Source organism: Bombina bombina, chromosome 2, assembly GCF_027579735.1.
Source record: "Bombina bombina isolate aBomBom1 chromosome 2, aBomBom1.pri, whole genome shotgun sequence".
Lineage (NCBI taxonomy): Eukaryota > Metazoa > Chordata > Amphibia > Anura > Bombinatoridae > Bombina > Bombina bombina.
In genome coordinates, this window is record NC_069500.1 from 675232075 (window position 1) to 675246818 (window position 14744).

Consider the following 14744-nt stretch of genomic DNA (forward strand, 5'->3'; position numbering starts at 1 on the left):
TCTTCTGAAGCAGTTTTTGGTAGAAAAGTTCTTCAGGCAGCTGTTTTGTTTGATTCTTCTGCTTATGTTTTAAGTTTTTTCTTTAAATTTATGAGAAAAACTTATTTTTTTTGTGGATTTAATTTTTTCAGCGGAAAATGGCTGTTTTTATTTTATCCCTCCCTTTCTAGTGACTCTTCTGTGGACTTCCACATCTTGGGTATTTCTATCCCATACGTCACTAGCTCATGGACTTTTGTCAATTACATGAAAGAAAACATAATTTATGTAAGAACTTACCTGATAAATTAATTTCTTTCATATTGGCAAGAGTCCATGAGACCCACCCTTTTTCTGGTGGTTATAATTTTTTGTATAAAAGCACAATTATATTTCCACTTCCTCTTTTTTGTATGTTTTTTTATTCGTTTTTCTATCACCCCACTACTTGTCTATTCGTTAAACTGAATTGTGGGAGTCGGGTGTATTTATAGGTAGGATTGTATATCCCATACGTCACTAGCTCATGGACTCTTGCCAATATGAAAGAAATGAATTTATCAAGTAAGTTCTTACATAAATTATGTTTTTCGCCCATATCGCCCAGCCCTAATTATATATATATATATATATATATATATATATATATATATATATATATATATATGTATGTGTGTGTGTGTGTGTGCACATATATATTTACATGTGTATATATGTATTTACAGACATATATAGACATATAAACACATAAATACATATCTACATATATATATATATATAATTATGTGTATGTGTATATATATATATATATATATATATATATATATATAGTACCAAATACCATCAGATATATGTAGAAATATGTATTTATGAATAAATAGAACATATTCTTCTATGTGAAGAACATTGGAATGTGAAATATTCATATTTTCAAGTCAGGTTAGCGCACTTGAGAATATGTAATCAGTTTGCGCGCGAGTAGGGTTTTAGGATTTTTTGTTCCATTGACTTCTATGGTGGGAATAGGTTATTGTAACTTCGGCTTTTTACACTTGTCCGATTAGCGAGCGAGCGAAAACAGTTTACTTCCAACTTATAATATGGGTGCAACCCGACACACCCAAAAAGCTTACTTCTAGCGCAGTTAATGATCGAGTGGAAGCATTAAATAATGTTCCACTTGTAACCTGGCCCATTGGCTGGCAGACAATCCAACAAAAGAGTCGGTTTATTCAGTGCAGGTGTATTGATTGTAATATGCAATACTTAGTTCATGATGGAACAAAGAACATTTTTATTATAATATTCTTTAGGCCTGTTCATTTGGATAATTTGTGATGATTCAAATGCGGAAGAAGGCGGACGCATGAGGCATTTGGGTCTTTTCTGAATTGGATTTATTCTAATGAAAGTTTATTACCCTAAAATCTGTGCTAATCCCGACCTTAGTGTGTTGCACTTTCGCAAGAATAAATCTGCAAGAATAAATCCGACCTTAGTGTGTTGCACTTTTAGAATCTCTATACCTGTCAAATTCTATATTCTGTTTATATTTTCAGATTTTCTTAGTGATGATTCCATGGGATGCTGGCATTTAAATGATGTATAACATGAATAAATATTACACACTTGTGCCACCCTTCATCTTTAATATGGAGAGAAATAAAAGTGCAAAAAGAGAATGTTCTTTTATAGATGCGTGTAGTCACCAAGTCACAAATGTATGTAGTCACCAAGTACCAGCTAGGACCCAGCAGTGCATTGCTGCTGCTATGTACATATTTTTTCAACAAAGGATACAAAAAGAACAAAGTGCATTTGATAATAGAAGTGAATATACAAGTATCTTAAAATAACATACCCTGTTAAAATGATGTAACTTTGTATTTGTGACAGACATTGTCAGCAAAGCAACCCCATTTAATGTTTATAGAACCAACCCTGGCTAACACAACACAAAATACAAAATGTATTAATCTATATGCAAGGGAGATGGTACACCAATAGTTTATTTGTTCCACAACCCCTCCCCACAAAAACATATATAGCAGTGTTTTGATTATTTATTGTTATTTTCAAATTTAAAGTGAAACTAACAGGTGCATGACTATGTCCAATTGGGTATTGGGAATATTGCTCAGTGGATAAGTGGATAAATAGTGACAACACCCACAATGTTTATTCAGCACAGGAATATTAATAAAAAAATGCAAAGCACTGAAATACATTAAAAAAGTATTTTAGATGGAACACAATATTTTGGTAACATGTCAGTTAAACGACCGTTTTACAGATGAATTTAAGGTTCATACAGCTTTTTTTTCCAGGTACAGAAGACCAACATAACTGTAATTACATAAATTAATAATACATTGTTCAAATAAAAAATATCAGTTTAACCATCATTCCATGCTCCATCAGCTTTTTTTTTTCAGAAGATGAGTAAAATACATATTAAAGGGATACCAACATATGATGAAATCCATCGGGTTAGCTAGGAACACTTCCCCCTTAATAGGCAGGTTTTGAGTCAGCTGACGTCAGGGTGTCCCTGCATTAGGGCATTGCATCTGATAACAGCATCGCAGGATTACAGCGATCTGAGAGCCAGAGAGGAGAATTTCCCCTGCAGACTTTTCATTTTACCAACAGCAGCAACGTTTTCAAGCCCCCAGCAGCATTCTCAGCACACCGGAGGGTGACTAGCAGATTCTGCCTCCACATACCCGGCCTCTTCCATCATGTCAGTAGCGGGGTTAAAAAAGCAGTTCCATAAAGCCACTCAGGTAAGGGATTTATTTCCTCCCTAATCACTCTCCACCCCCAGTGCTGTTTCCTTTTTGCTGAGTGCTGTCGTTTTATTTCCCTGGAAGTAAGGGAAGATAACGGATATGCATTTGTTTTCTGTAAGAACAGCAATGTTATTGATTCAGCCCTGACTCTAAAGTGTTAAAAAATGCACAGCTATGCTAGATTAATCCTTAGTACCATCACGGTTAAATCTGCAGGAAACCACTGTGTTATTTTTAGCATCATTTGAAATAGACTGCTGTTTGTTACTCAGCACAGATGCCACATAATACAGGGCTATTATATCATTTTGGTAGGGAATTCCTTTTGTTTGTACTTAACAACTTCCTCCTCACCTAAACAGAATTATTGTGCAAAATGAGGAAACCCCGTGTTTATTTCCTAGGAAGCAACCTGATCCTTTTTATTTTATTGCAACATCTTATTACATTTGATTTGTGTAAACTGTCATTACATGTCTTGCTGTACTAGGTTTGCATTTATGTTAACACATTCTCAACCAAATATTTAATTTATATATAGATCTACTAAGGTATAATGAAATTGTGCTCCTCCCCAGTGTAATAATCCTGCATGCCTACGATTTTAACACTCTCTGTGCTGGCAGCATGGTAGGGAAATAGCATAAATTACCATAAATATAATCTAATACGATTATTGTGATTTGGATGCTCCAGTTTGGTCATTTGTATAGTTATATAAAAAGGAATGAACTATGCTGTGCTGTATAGATTTAGGCTATATTATATCTGGAGCCATCTCAGTCTGCTGGAATCCTCACAGTAACCCTGCTATGCTGTGTGTGCTGTGTAACCAGGGCAAGTTTGGGGGATGCTTTCACAGAGGTGACCTCGTCAGTATTCCTGTGTGCCCATAGCTCTTCATGCAGAGCTATCTGATGGCAACTGCATTATTAAACAGGTTGCTGGATTGGGTTCCACTATGCTTTTCTGCAGTCAAGGACGTGAGATTGCAGTTGGTCACAGTGCTGCTTTTACTGACAACAAATCAGTGAATTTAATATTATTACTCGTAACACTGGAATTTCTGCTTCATTTACATGTATGCTCTGCAGTGTTGGCTCATGTTTGATTTGCAGCATTTGAACTTCAGTATATTCATGTTAATTATCTATATAATTAATTAATACTTCCTGCTCAGTGGGGAATCAGTCCTTAGGGTGCAGGAATAGAGAATATTGTTGCCACTAGCAACCTAGGGATGTAATATTTAAAAATGAAAAAAAAAAAAAAAATGCCTTCTTGGATTACATTTTTAGCTTTATTATCAATAAATGAGTATATTTTTGCATTTATATTCCAATGTGTGAGGAATACAGAAAGAGACACTGTAAACTCTTAAACCCCTTCGCCAAAATTAAATTGTTAGTTGATTAGTATGAAGTATTTAATTAATACACTTTCAATTTTATTTCTCAAACCTATTAGAGGTGGAAGTATTTTTTTCTAGTTACCTGTTTTTGTTATTCAGATCCATTTATCTTAAATGTTAATGTTTATGTAAATTACACAGTAATTCATATTCTACAGTTAATTTTGGAAAACAATATATAAATGCAAAAACAGATTTGCTAGTGGTTTATTAATAGAACTTAATGTGAAGACAATGGGAAGAAAGAATAAATCTAGTTATGCTATAAACATCTGACCTTCAGGAAACCATTTATTGACAACTTGATTAATTGGTCACATATTCCATAAGGACTCTTCTGTAGTATAGCACAGCGTCACACATGATGTATGTTCTTAGACCTCATAATAATAGCAGTTTAATAATCTCGGATTTAGTTGAATGATAAAAAAAAAAAAATCTTGTTTGTTTTACTTCTTTATTTAACAAATATTTCTACATTAACCTAAAAAAAAGAAGCTTTGCATTACTGCTTTAGAAATTATTAAAGTATTTTTTTTTATTAATATAATTTGTTTCAGACATTTGCTACAATAATATATTAGTACATTTAAGTGTCAAAACAATCTGCAGATATGCAACAGTAACTTTAAATGGACATAAATGTTCAAATATGTGAGAGCTTTTATAACTGCACTGATGCTTTTACATAACTATGTGTTTAACCCTGCCAAATGGTGTAAATATGCTGTAATGATGTAAATAATGCATTCCTGGCAGCTAGCTGATGATTGGTGGTTACACAGTTTTGTCTCTTGTCATTGGCTCACTGACCAGATGTGTTCAGCTAGGTCCAGTAGTGCATTGATGATGATGAGCATATGTACATATGCTTTTCAAGATATGAAGATAACAAAGTAAATTTGACAATTAAAATAAAACACTCTCTTAGTCATAAAAGATCTCTAGTTTGCCATTGGTAGATCCTCTGTAATGTGGCATCCAATTCCAGAGCTAAAAAACAGAAACTATTCCTGGGCTTTGCAATCTTTGCAAGTACTGATTAGTTTATCATGATCACACTTCTAAAGATTTCAGTATCTAAAAGAGGGACAACAGTTTGTTGTGGATGGAGTATGGTTGAAGCTGTGGCCTGCTGCTTGGGGCCACACACCATTGTTAGAAACAATAATGATTTTACAGATGGGTGGAGCCTATTGTCCTCATGATTAAAAACTCACTAGCATAGAGAGAAATAATGCCAAATTTTAAGTTTTTTTGAGTTCTTACATTGTAATGTAGGGGTGTCTCCATTATATCCAGAGCCCTGCATAGTTAAATAAACAGCTCTCAAGATAAAAGTTGTCTTTATAAAATTGTTTAAGGGAGCTCACAGTGCTGATGAGGCTTCTTAGAGTATCTCGCCAGACCAGAGAGCTTAAAGGGACACTCAATCAAAATTAAACTTTTATTATTCAAATAGAGCATGCCATTTTAAACAACTTTCCAATTTACTTCCATTAACTAAATGTGCACAGTCTTTTTATATTTAAACTTCTGAGCATGTGCAAGAATAAGTGTGTATGCATTTGTGAATGGCTGATCGCTGTCCTATACAAATTTGGTAGAAGGTCTTTCTGTACAGTAACATTGTGGTGGCCATCTTGGAAACTCTACCACTATATTTGTAAAGGTAAAGCCAAACACTTTCCTTACACTGGGATCCCTGCAGTGGGGTACATAGTAGAATCAGACATGATACAGGTGGAGGGATGCCACTACTTATTTAAAGGGACAGTCTACACCAGATTTTTTGTTTAAAAAGATAGATAACTCCTTTATTACCCATTCCCTAGTTTTGCATAACCAACAGTTATATAAATACACTTTTTACCTCTGTGATTACCTTGTATCTAAGCCTCTGAAAACTGCCCCTTATTTCAGTTCTTATGACAGACATCCATTTTAGCCAATCGGAGCTGGCTCACTCTAACTCAACATGCGTGAGCACAGTGTTATCTATATGACTCACATGAACTAATACCCTCTAGTGGTGAAAAACTGTCAAAATGCCCTGAGAGAAGAGGCGGCCTTCAAGTGCTTAGAAATTAGCATATGAATCTCCTAGGTTTAGCTTTCAACTAAGAATACCAAGAGAACAAAGCAAAATTGGTGATAAAAGTAAATTGGAAAATTGTTTAAAATTACATTCTCTAGCTGAATCATGAAAGTTTATTTTGGACTAGACTGTCCCTTTACGGGCCAGATGGTTCCTCTAGATGTGTGGGCCCAGTTTCAATTGAGACCTCGGCAGTTATGCCCCGGCCCTCTGTTTACTGTTGTGTGCTCTGGTTTACACATCTTTATGTGCATGCTAAGGTATAAGAGGGACCCTGCACTATTTGCATACTTTCTGTTTTGGAATCTCTTTCTCCTCTATTTATTTATATAGCTGGTTCCCATCTATCTTGTGGTCTAATCCATCTCCCCAGATTTTATTTTAAAATATCTAATATAATATGGTTCTGTACCATTTGTCCTATGTTGCAATGATATTATGTTCATGGTTTATATCTAATTCACTGAATGCTTTATTTAAAGCAACATTAAACACAAACTGAAATCCATAAAACTTTATTTAAGTATAGTACAAACATTACAGTGAATATGCATTATTTTTATTTTCTGCTTTTCGTGCAATTTATTTACAGAAATAAAAGGTAAATTGTGCTTCCAACAACCACCAGATAACTAGAGGTATAGAGTGTGGTTATTCTGAGTTTGTCTGTAAATAGGACAATGCAACAGTAAAGGCTCCCTTAATTTATCAAGCTGTAGCTAATGACTCATCAGAGGTGGCGGACTAAAAACATTACAAACCCATTCATCTGGGATGATTGACAAGTGTTGCTCTCACACAATTGGTTAAGCAAGAGCAGGTGAGGCGGGTTGCTTAACTTCCTGCAAGTGTTTCTGCACCACTGACCCCTAATTTGGGGATACAGAGACAGATAAATTGGTGTATTGGTGCCTTTTGTCTAACATTTCACCTTAGGGCAGACTTTATGATTGCCCACAGAAATTGAGATTGGAGCATGAATTCCACCAGGTGGTGCTTTCCTGCACTGTAATGTCAAAACTATTTTATTTATTTACTCTTTTACTAACATAATTACAGCTGCATAATTACTGATACATATATATTATGCATATATACATAAACTAGCTTTAATTTCAAGTATGAAAATAGTTGACTCGGACAGATCACTTGGGTATCTGCTTGTAAAGAAGAATTTAAGAGATGAAAGGGTCAGGTTTTCCATTAAACACGTATTGCTTAGGAGGTCTGGCGTTGTTCCTTTTGTTCCTCAAAGAGAGAGATTTAATTCTGGTCTTGTCTGTAGATTGATGTATGGCGTTGTGTATTACATTATCTGGATATTCTAATCAGGTGAGTGCAATGCTAAACATCTTTTGCTAAGTAGTATTGTGTGGTCGTGATTAAGTTGAGGTTGCTATGACAGATGTTCTTTTGTTTATAATTTTATGACTGAAAATAATTCTCTATTACTGGGAGTTAAAGGGACATGAAACCCAAACATTTTCTTTCATGGTTTAGGTAGGACGTAAAATATTAATAAACTTTCCAGTTTACTTCTACTATAAAATTTGCTTCATTCTCTTGGTATCATTTGTTGAAGGAGCAGCAGTGCACTACTGGTTTCTAACTGGAAACATGGGTGAGCCAGACAATCACTATATATATGCATCCACCAATCAGCAGCTAGAACCTAGGTTCTTTGCTGCTCTTGAGCTTACCTAGATAAACCTTTCAGCAAAGGATAATAAGAGTAGTAAACAAATTAAACAATAGAAGTAAATTATAAAGTTGTTTAAAATCACATGCTCTTTCTGATTCATGAAATAAAAAATTGGGTTTCATGTCCCTTTTTAATGGGGGTCAAAAAAACAGGGAATCAAGTGAAAGTTTTTTACAAAGGGCTCCTTTTTTGCAAACACCCGACATGCCCTTATACATTGTAAATTAAAGGCACATAGAGACTGTGTTGTTTTTATGTCCCTTTAAGTCTGTACATTTCTCTGTTCAGGCGGTGGAGAAAACATCATAGAATGGTACATGGTTGAGAAGGTATTACAATGTTTTTACTTTACTGAACGAATGCATTTGACTATATTGTATAATGCTCTGGTGTATGTGGAGTTGTTACCACCATTAGAGTTGCTGATATAGTATGATGCTGTTCAATCTATCACTGTGACAGAACAGTTATTTGCATATTTCTATGATAATGATAGAGCTGACTACAGCAGTATCAGCAGCAGAAGGAAACTGCAGAACCACTGCCAATTACAACTTGTGCACCCTACAACCTCATTTTTGCACCTATGCCTTATACTATGCATATTTAAAAAATAATAATAAAATAAATATATATATATATATATATATTATACTGTGTGTGTATATGTATATGTGTGTGTGTGTATGTATGTATATATATATATATATATATATATATATATATATATATATATATATATATATATATAGTGAATTCTGCGGCAGAGCCCATCCCTCCTCATTTAAACAGCACCTGAGGAATTAGTGTTCTCCTGATGTACTTATGTGCACGCAAATCCAACACGAGTACACTAATTAATTTTTCATTTGCGGCACTTTAATTCATCAAAATTTCCATTTCACTTGTGTTGTGAAAAAAAAACTTACCTTTTTAATCTTGACAGCCGCTCCAACTTCCTCCTCCTGTCGCAAAGCCTCTTCCTGGGTCTAAAATGAGGAATCCAGCTTCCTCCAATCACTGCGTTGAATCAGACACTGATTCCCCCAGGGGGGAACCCGTGATTGGAGGATGACCGATGCATCATTTCTGATGACCGGGGGAAGCTGGAGCGACTGTCAAGTTTAAAAAGTAAGTATTTTTTCTCAACAGGAGTGAAATAAAAAATTTGATGAATTAAAGTGCCCCTGTTTTTAATCGGATTTTTAAAAACCAGGCACTTTAGCATCAAAATTTACATTCACTTTAAGGTGCATTATGTGTTAAATATAAATTTTTATAAAATATTAGTAATGTAAATAAATATTATAGATGTACTAAAAAATAGTATATTTTATATTTATAATAATTATTAATTAATATTTTTTTAAAATTTATTTTTTAAATTTTTTTACTATTCCCATAACGTACATTTAAGACAACTAATTCTTCATGTGCGTTAAACCAAAAGTGCAAAGCCTGAAGCTCGTTGTGCATATTTTACATTTCAATGTTCTTCACATAGAAAAGCACTTGTTTTATTAAAAAAATTATATATATGGGCTGGGCGATATGGGAAAAAAATGAATATCGTAATTTTGGGCATGAAATATCGCGATTTGTGATTTTAATCGCAATTTTTTTTTTTTTTTTTTAAATAACTGTTAAACATACATTTTAAGACCAAAGAGCCTCATTTAATAATGAGGAATGTTGCAATCTAAAAAAAAGTGATGCAAATAAATATTTCCGGTAGTTTGACTTGAAATTATCCAGCGGCCGTATAAGCAATATGCCTGATGTCCCTCAAGCTGAGATCAATTAGATGCAGAATGCTGCCAGGGAGCTCCGCAAACCTCGCTTATATATTTCAAACAGCGGGTTGTCTATCGGATTTTAACTTCTGACATTCCAATCCAAACCTCCGGATCCACTAGTGTGACTGTCTTGTAGGCTTAGACTGCAGTCTCTGGTCAGCGATATAAGGTGATCTCCTACAGGCTGCTGCCAGGGAGCTCCATAAAGCCTTGTTTGCTTTTGTCAAACAGCGGGATGGGTTATCAGTCGGATTTCAACTCCTTGCAAACAGGAAGGAACCTCAGGATCGCCTGGTTATGGCTGTGTCTTGTCACCTCAGGCTGACGTTGCCAGTCAGCGTTACTGTGGCTGCGAGGTAGACGGGTGACCTCTGTTTAGTAAAAGGGATTCTTTAGGCAACAAAGCTTAGGCCAGTAGACTGGAAACAAATGTTTCCGGCTAGTTAGCAAAGCACTGTGGGACGAAATGCATGTCGACTGAGTGCTATGGCAGAGCACATTTGTTTCCAGTCTACTGGCCTAAGCTTTGTTGCCTAAAGAAGTTGTGTTATACTAGATCGTCCGTTTAAATCCAATAAATATTGTGATATCTGACAAACTTAGCTGCTTCTATGTATAAGCTGTTGCCAGATCGGCAAGTATTTAATCACGCCCTATCCCTATGACACATATCGTGGTTTGGACCAATTCCAGAGTAGTGGGTCAGTTTAAAAAGGGTGGAATCTGTTAAATGTATATACACTGTCACGCAATGGCGCTGTGAAACGTTGAGTTATTGCTGTAATCGATAATGGTATGGGTTATATATTTATATCTGTTATTCACTTGCATAGGACACTTAAGAATGTTGTGTTTGCAAGATAACTTTGCCCAATGTGGTTAATTTTGTAATCTTTAAACGGTATGTTACTATTAGCATTTAAAACATGGAGCAAACATGCTGGGTCTGAATGAGTTGTTATGCAGGCTAAGAAAGCTGCATAAGATACAAGTTAAATGCACGGTACAAATATAGGTGGATAAAGTACATTATTTAAGTATATGTGTGTGTGTGTGTGTGTATATGTGTATATATATATATATATATATATATATATATATATATATATATATTGTGTAGAAGGTGTAGTAGCACTTCAGCTTCAAATAGCTCCGTTGAGCTCTCCTTGCCCCGGGTGCACTTCAAGAGTATAGATAAAGCAGCAAAGAGGAAGTCACTCACAGGGTCTTGCAAAAAGATAAAGTACTTATTTTGACGTTTCGGGTGTTACCCCTTTCTCAAAAAACAGCACAGTGTGAAACAGTATACTCGCCCCCCTTAAATACCCCTGCACAGCAAACAATCAGTGTGGTAAACACCCTGGCATCCGGAAGTAAAACCACGTCACATGACACAAGGTCAAGCCCCGTTTGCATAGCAACCAGAAGCTCAGTAGTGTAAACCAAGTGAAAGTTAAAAACATAGTGAAAGTTAAAAAAAAAGCAAAACAGATTGTTAGGAGCAATATACAAATACAAACATGGGCTTAAACAAAATGTGACCAACCAAACAAGCAGTAGTGTATTATCATGCAGATAGCGTTAATCACCATGGTGACCGTAATCCCACAGCATAAATACACGTAGCCATATACAGCCTCAACCATATCATATCATAAAGTACAGGTAATGAACTACTGGACAATTTGCGGAGCCCAGGTATAGAACTACCAATAGTGGTCTTCTTAAGTCCCCCCTGTCATTTCATGCAGGTAGAAGTAGCGAGGCATAGAGGCAAAACACACAAGCCTGGTCGAACCTGCAATGATAGTCGTTATCACACACTCCATGTCACGGCACATAACCAATGCAGATAACCAAGGGAAGGTATCAGACAATTTAGCAAAGCAAAAAATAGGACAACTTAAACAAAGTACACTTCAAAGAACAAACGTTATTCAAAATACTTGAGATATATATACAGGGAGTGCAGAATTATTAGGCAAGTTGTATTTTTGAGGATTAATTTTATTATTGAACAACAACCATGTTCTCAATGAACCCAAAAAACTCATTAATATCAAAGCTGAATAGTTTTGGAAGTAGTTTTTAGTTTGTTTTTAGTTATAGCTATTTTAGGGGGATATCTGTGTGTGCAGGTGACTATTACTGTGCATAATTATTAGGCCACTTAACAAAAAACAAATATTTACCCATTTCAATTATTTATTTTTACCAGTGAAACCAATATAACATCTCAACATTCACAAATATACATTTCTGACATTCAAAAACAAAACATAAACAAATCAGTGACCAATATAGCCACCTTTCTTTGCAAGGACACTCAAAAGCCTGCCATTCATGGATTCTGTCAGTGTTTTGATCTGTTCACCATCAACATTGCGTGCAGCAGCAACCACAGCCTCCCAGACACTGTTCAGAGAGGTGTACTGTTTTCCCTCCTTGTAAATCTCACATTTGATGATGGACCACAGGTCCTCAATGGGGTTCAGATCAGGTGAACAAGGAGGCCATGTCATTAGATTTTCTTCTTTTATACCCTTTCTTGCCAGCCACTCTGTGGAGTACTTGGACGCGTGTGATGGAGCATTGTCCTGCATGAAAATCATGTTTTTCTTGAAGGATGCAGACTTCTTCCTGTACCACTGCTTGAAGAAGTTGTCTTCCAGAAACTGGCAGTAGGACTGGGAGTTGAGCTTGACTCCATCCTCAACCCGAAAAGGCCCCACAAGCTCATCTTTGATGATACCAGCCCAAACCAGTACTCCACCTCCACCTTGCTGGCATCTGAGTCGGACTGGAGCTCTCTGCCCTTTACCAATCCAGCCACGGGCCCATCCATCTGGCCCATCAAGACTCACTCTCATTTCATCAGTCCATAAAACCTTAGAAAAATCAGTCTTGAGATATTTCTTGGCCCAGTCTTGACGTTTCAGCTTGTGTGTCTTGTTCAGTGGTGGTCGTCTTTCAGCCTTTCTTACCTTGGCCATGTCTCTGAGTATTGCACACCTTGTGCTTTTGGGCACTCCAGTGATGTTGCAGCTCTGAAATATGGCCAAACTGGTGGCATCTTGGCAGCTGCACGCTTGATTTTTCTCAGTTCATGGGCAGTTATTTTGCGTCTTGGTTTTTCCACACGCTTCTTGCGACCCTGTTGACTATTTTGAATGAAACGCTTGATTGTTCGATGATCACGCTTCAGAAGCTTTGCAATTTTAAGAGTGCTGCATCCCTCTCCAAGATATCTCACTATTTTTGACTTTTCTGAGCCTGTCAAGTCCTTCTTTTGACCCATTTTGCCAAAGGAAAGGAAGTTGCCTAATAATTATGCACACCTGATATAGGGTGTTGATGTCATTAGACCACACCCCTTCTCATTACAGAGATGCACATCACCTAATATGCTTAATTGGTAGTAGGCTTTCGAGCCTATGCAGCTTGGAGTAAGACAATATGCATAAAGAGGATGATGTGGTCAAAATACTCATTTGCCTAATAATTCTGCACTCCCTGTATGTATGTGTGTGTATATATATATATATATATATATATATATATATATATATATATATATATATATATATATATATATATATATATATATATATATATATATATATATATACACATCTGAAGGACACAGTAATATTTCAGTAGTGAAATGAGGTTTATTGGATTAACAGAAAATGTTCAATATGCATCCAAACGAAATAAGACAGGTGCATACATTTGGGCACCCTTGTCATTTTGTTGATTTGATTACCTGTAACTACCTAGCACTTGTTAATTGGAACACACAATTGGTTTGGTGAGCCCATTAATCCTTGAAATTCATAGACAAGTGCATCCAATCATGATAAAAGGTATTTAAGGTGACCAATTGCAAGTTGTTGTTATCTTTGACTCTCCTCTGAAGAGTGGCAACATGGGGGCCTTAAAACAACTCTCAAATGATCTGAAAACAAAGATTGGTCAATATTATGTTATAGGGGAAGGCTACAAAAAGCTACCGCAGACATTTAAACTGTCAGTGTCCACTGTGAGGAACATAGTGACGAAATGTAAGACCACAGGCACAGTTTTTGTTAGGGCCAGAAGTGGCAGGCAACGTAAAATATCGGAGCAGCAAAGGATGGTGAGAATGGTCAATAACAGCCCACAGACCACCTCCAAATACCTACAACAACATCTTGCTGCAGATGGTGTCACTGTGCATCGTTCAACAATTCAACAATTTTTTTATCAGATAGTGTTTTTTTTGAGGATAACAGTATAGGATAACAGTATATATAACCGTATATATTTATGGTTTGTTTAATGCAATTTTTTTTTAGCCCTAACTTTTTCCGCAAGGTCTTTAGTCGTGCTAACCAGACGTGCGTTAAATTCAACTGTGCTCGAGCTAATGCATTTACTTTCAACTTGTAATATGCCCGCAAATTAACGAATCCACAATATTCTGATATTGCTTGCATGTAAACGTTAGCGGGCCACTTGTAATCTGTGCAAAATAAAGAGGGACAAGTAAAATACACTGCAGTTAAATAAAACAGAAATTATGCCAAATGCAAATAAATAGTATTGATATTGGTATATCCTTAACCTTTATGCTAAAATTGAATCCCTTTTTATTTATTTTTTCTTTCTCTCTCTGTATCCTAAAGATTATGCACACAATTAACAGAATGCATATGTGTGTGTGTGTGTTTCCCTACAAGTCTTTCATTACACCATGATGTGTAAAGATTTGCAGTGTCTGCCTGTGGACAATAGAATAAATCTCTGAAAGCATAAAGGTATATCTTTGCTTCGATCTATACATTAGAAGAGAAAGTGGGGTGTTACATTTTAGTAGTTTGTAAACCAACACACTTCACCTGTAGTGGTTATTTAAATATTTCATGTCTAAAGTCACTTGATGCTGGGAATGTAGCGAAACCCTGCAGTTTACAAATAACTATAG

General features: G+C 35.8%; 1 protein-coding gene across 1 annotated transcript in view; it reads left to right on the top strand.

The window, feature by feature from the left end:
- The first annotated feature begins 2553 nt into the window (after positions 1-2553).
- SH3GL2 (SH3 domain containing GRB2 like 2, endophilin A1) overlaps positions 2554-14744 on the top strand; it is a 462830-nt gene continuing 450639 nt past the window's right edge. Inside the window, exon 1 of the mRNA XM_053702641.1 lies at positions 2554-2765. Coding sequence (XP_053558616.1) covers positions 2721-2765 — 45 coding nt within the window. The 5' untranslated portion in view covers positions 2554-2720. The remainder of the gene's footprint in view (positions 2766-14744) is intronic.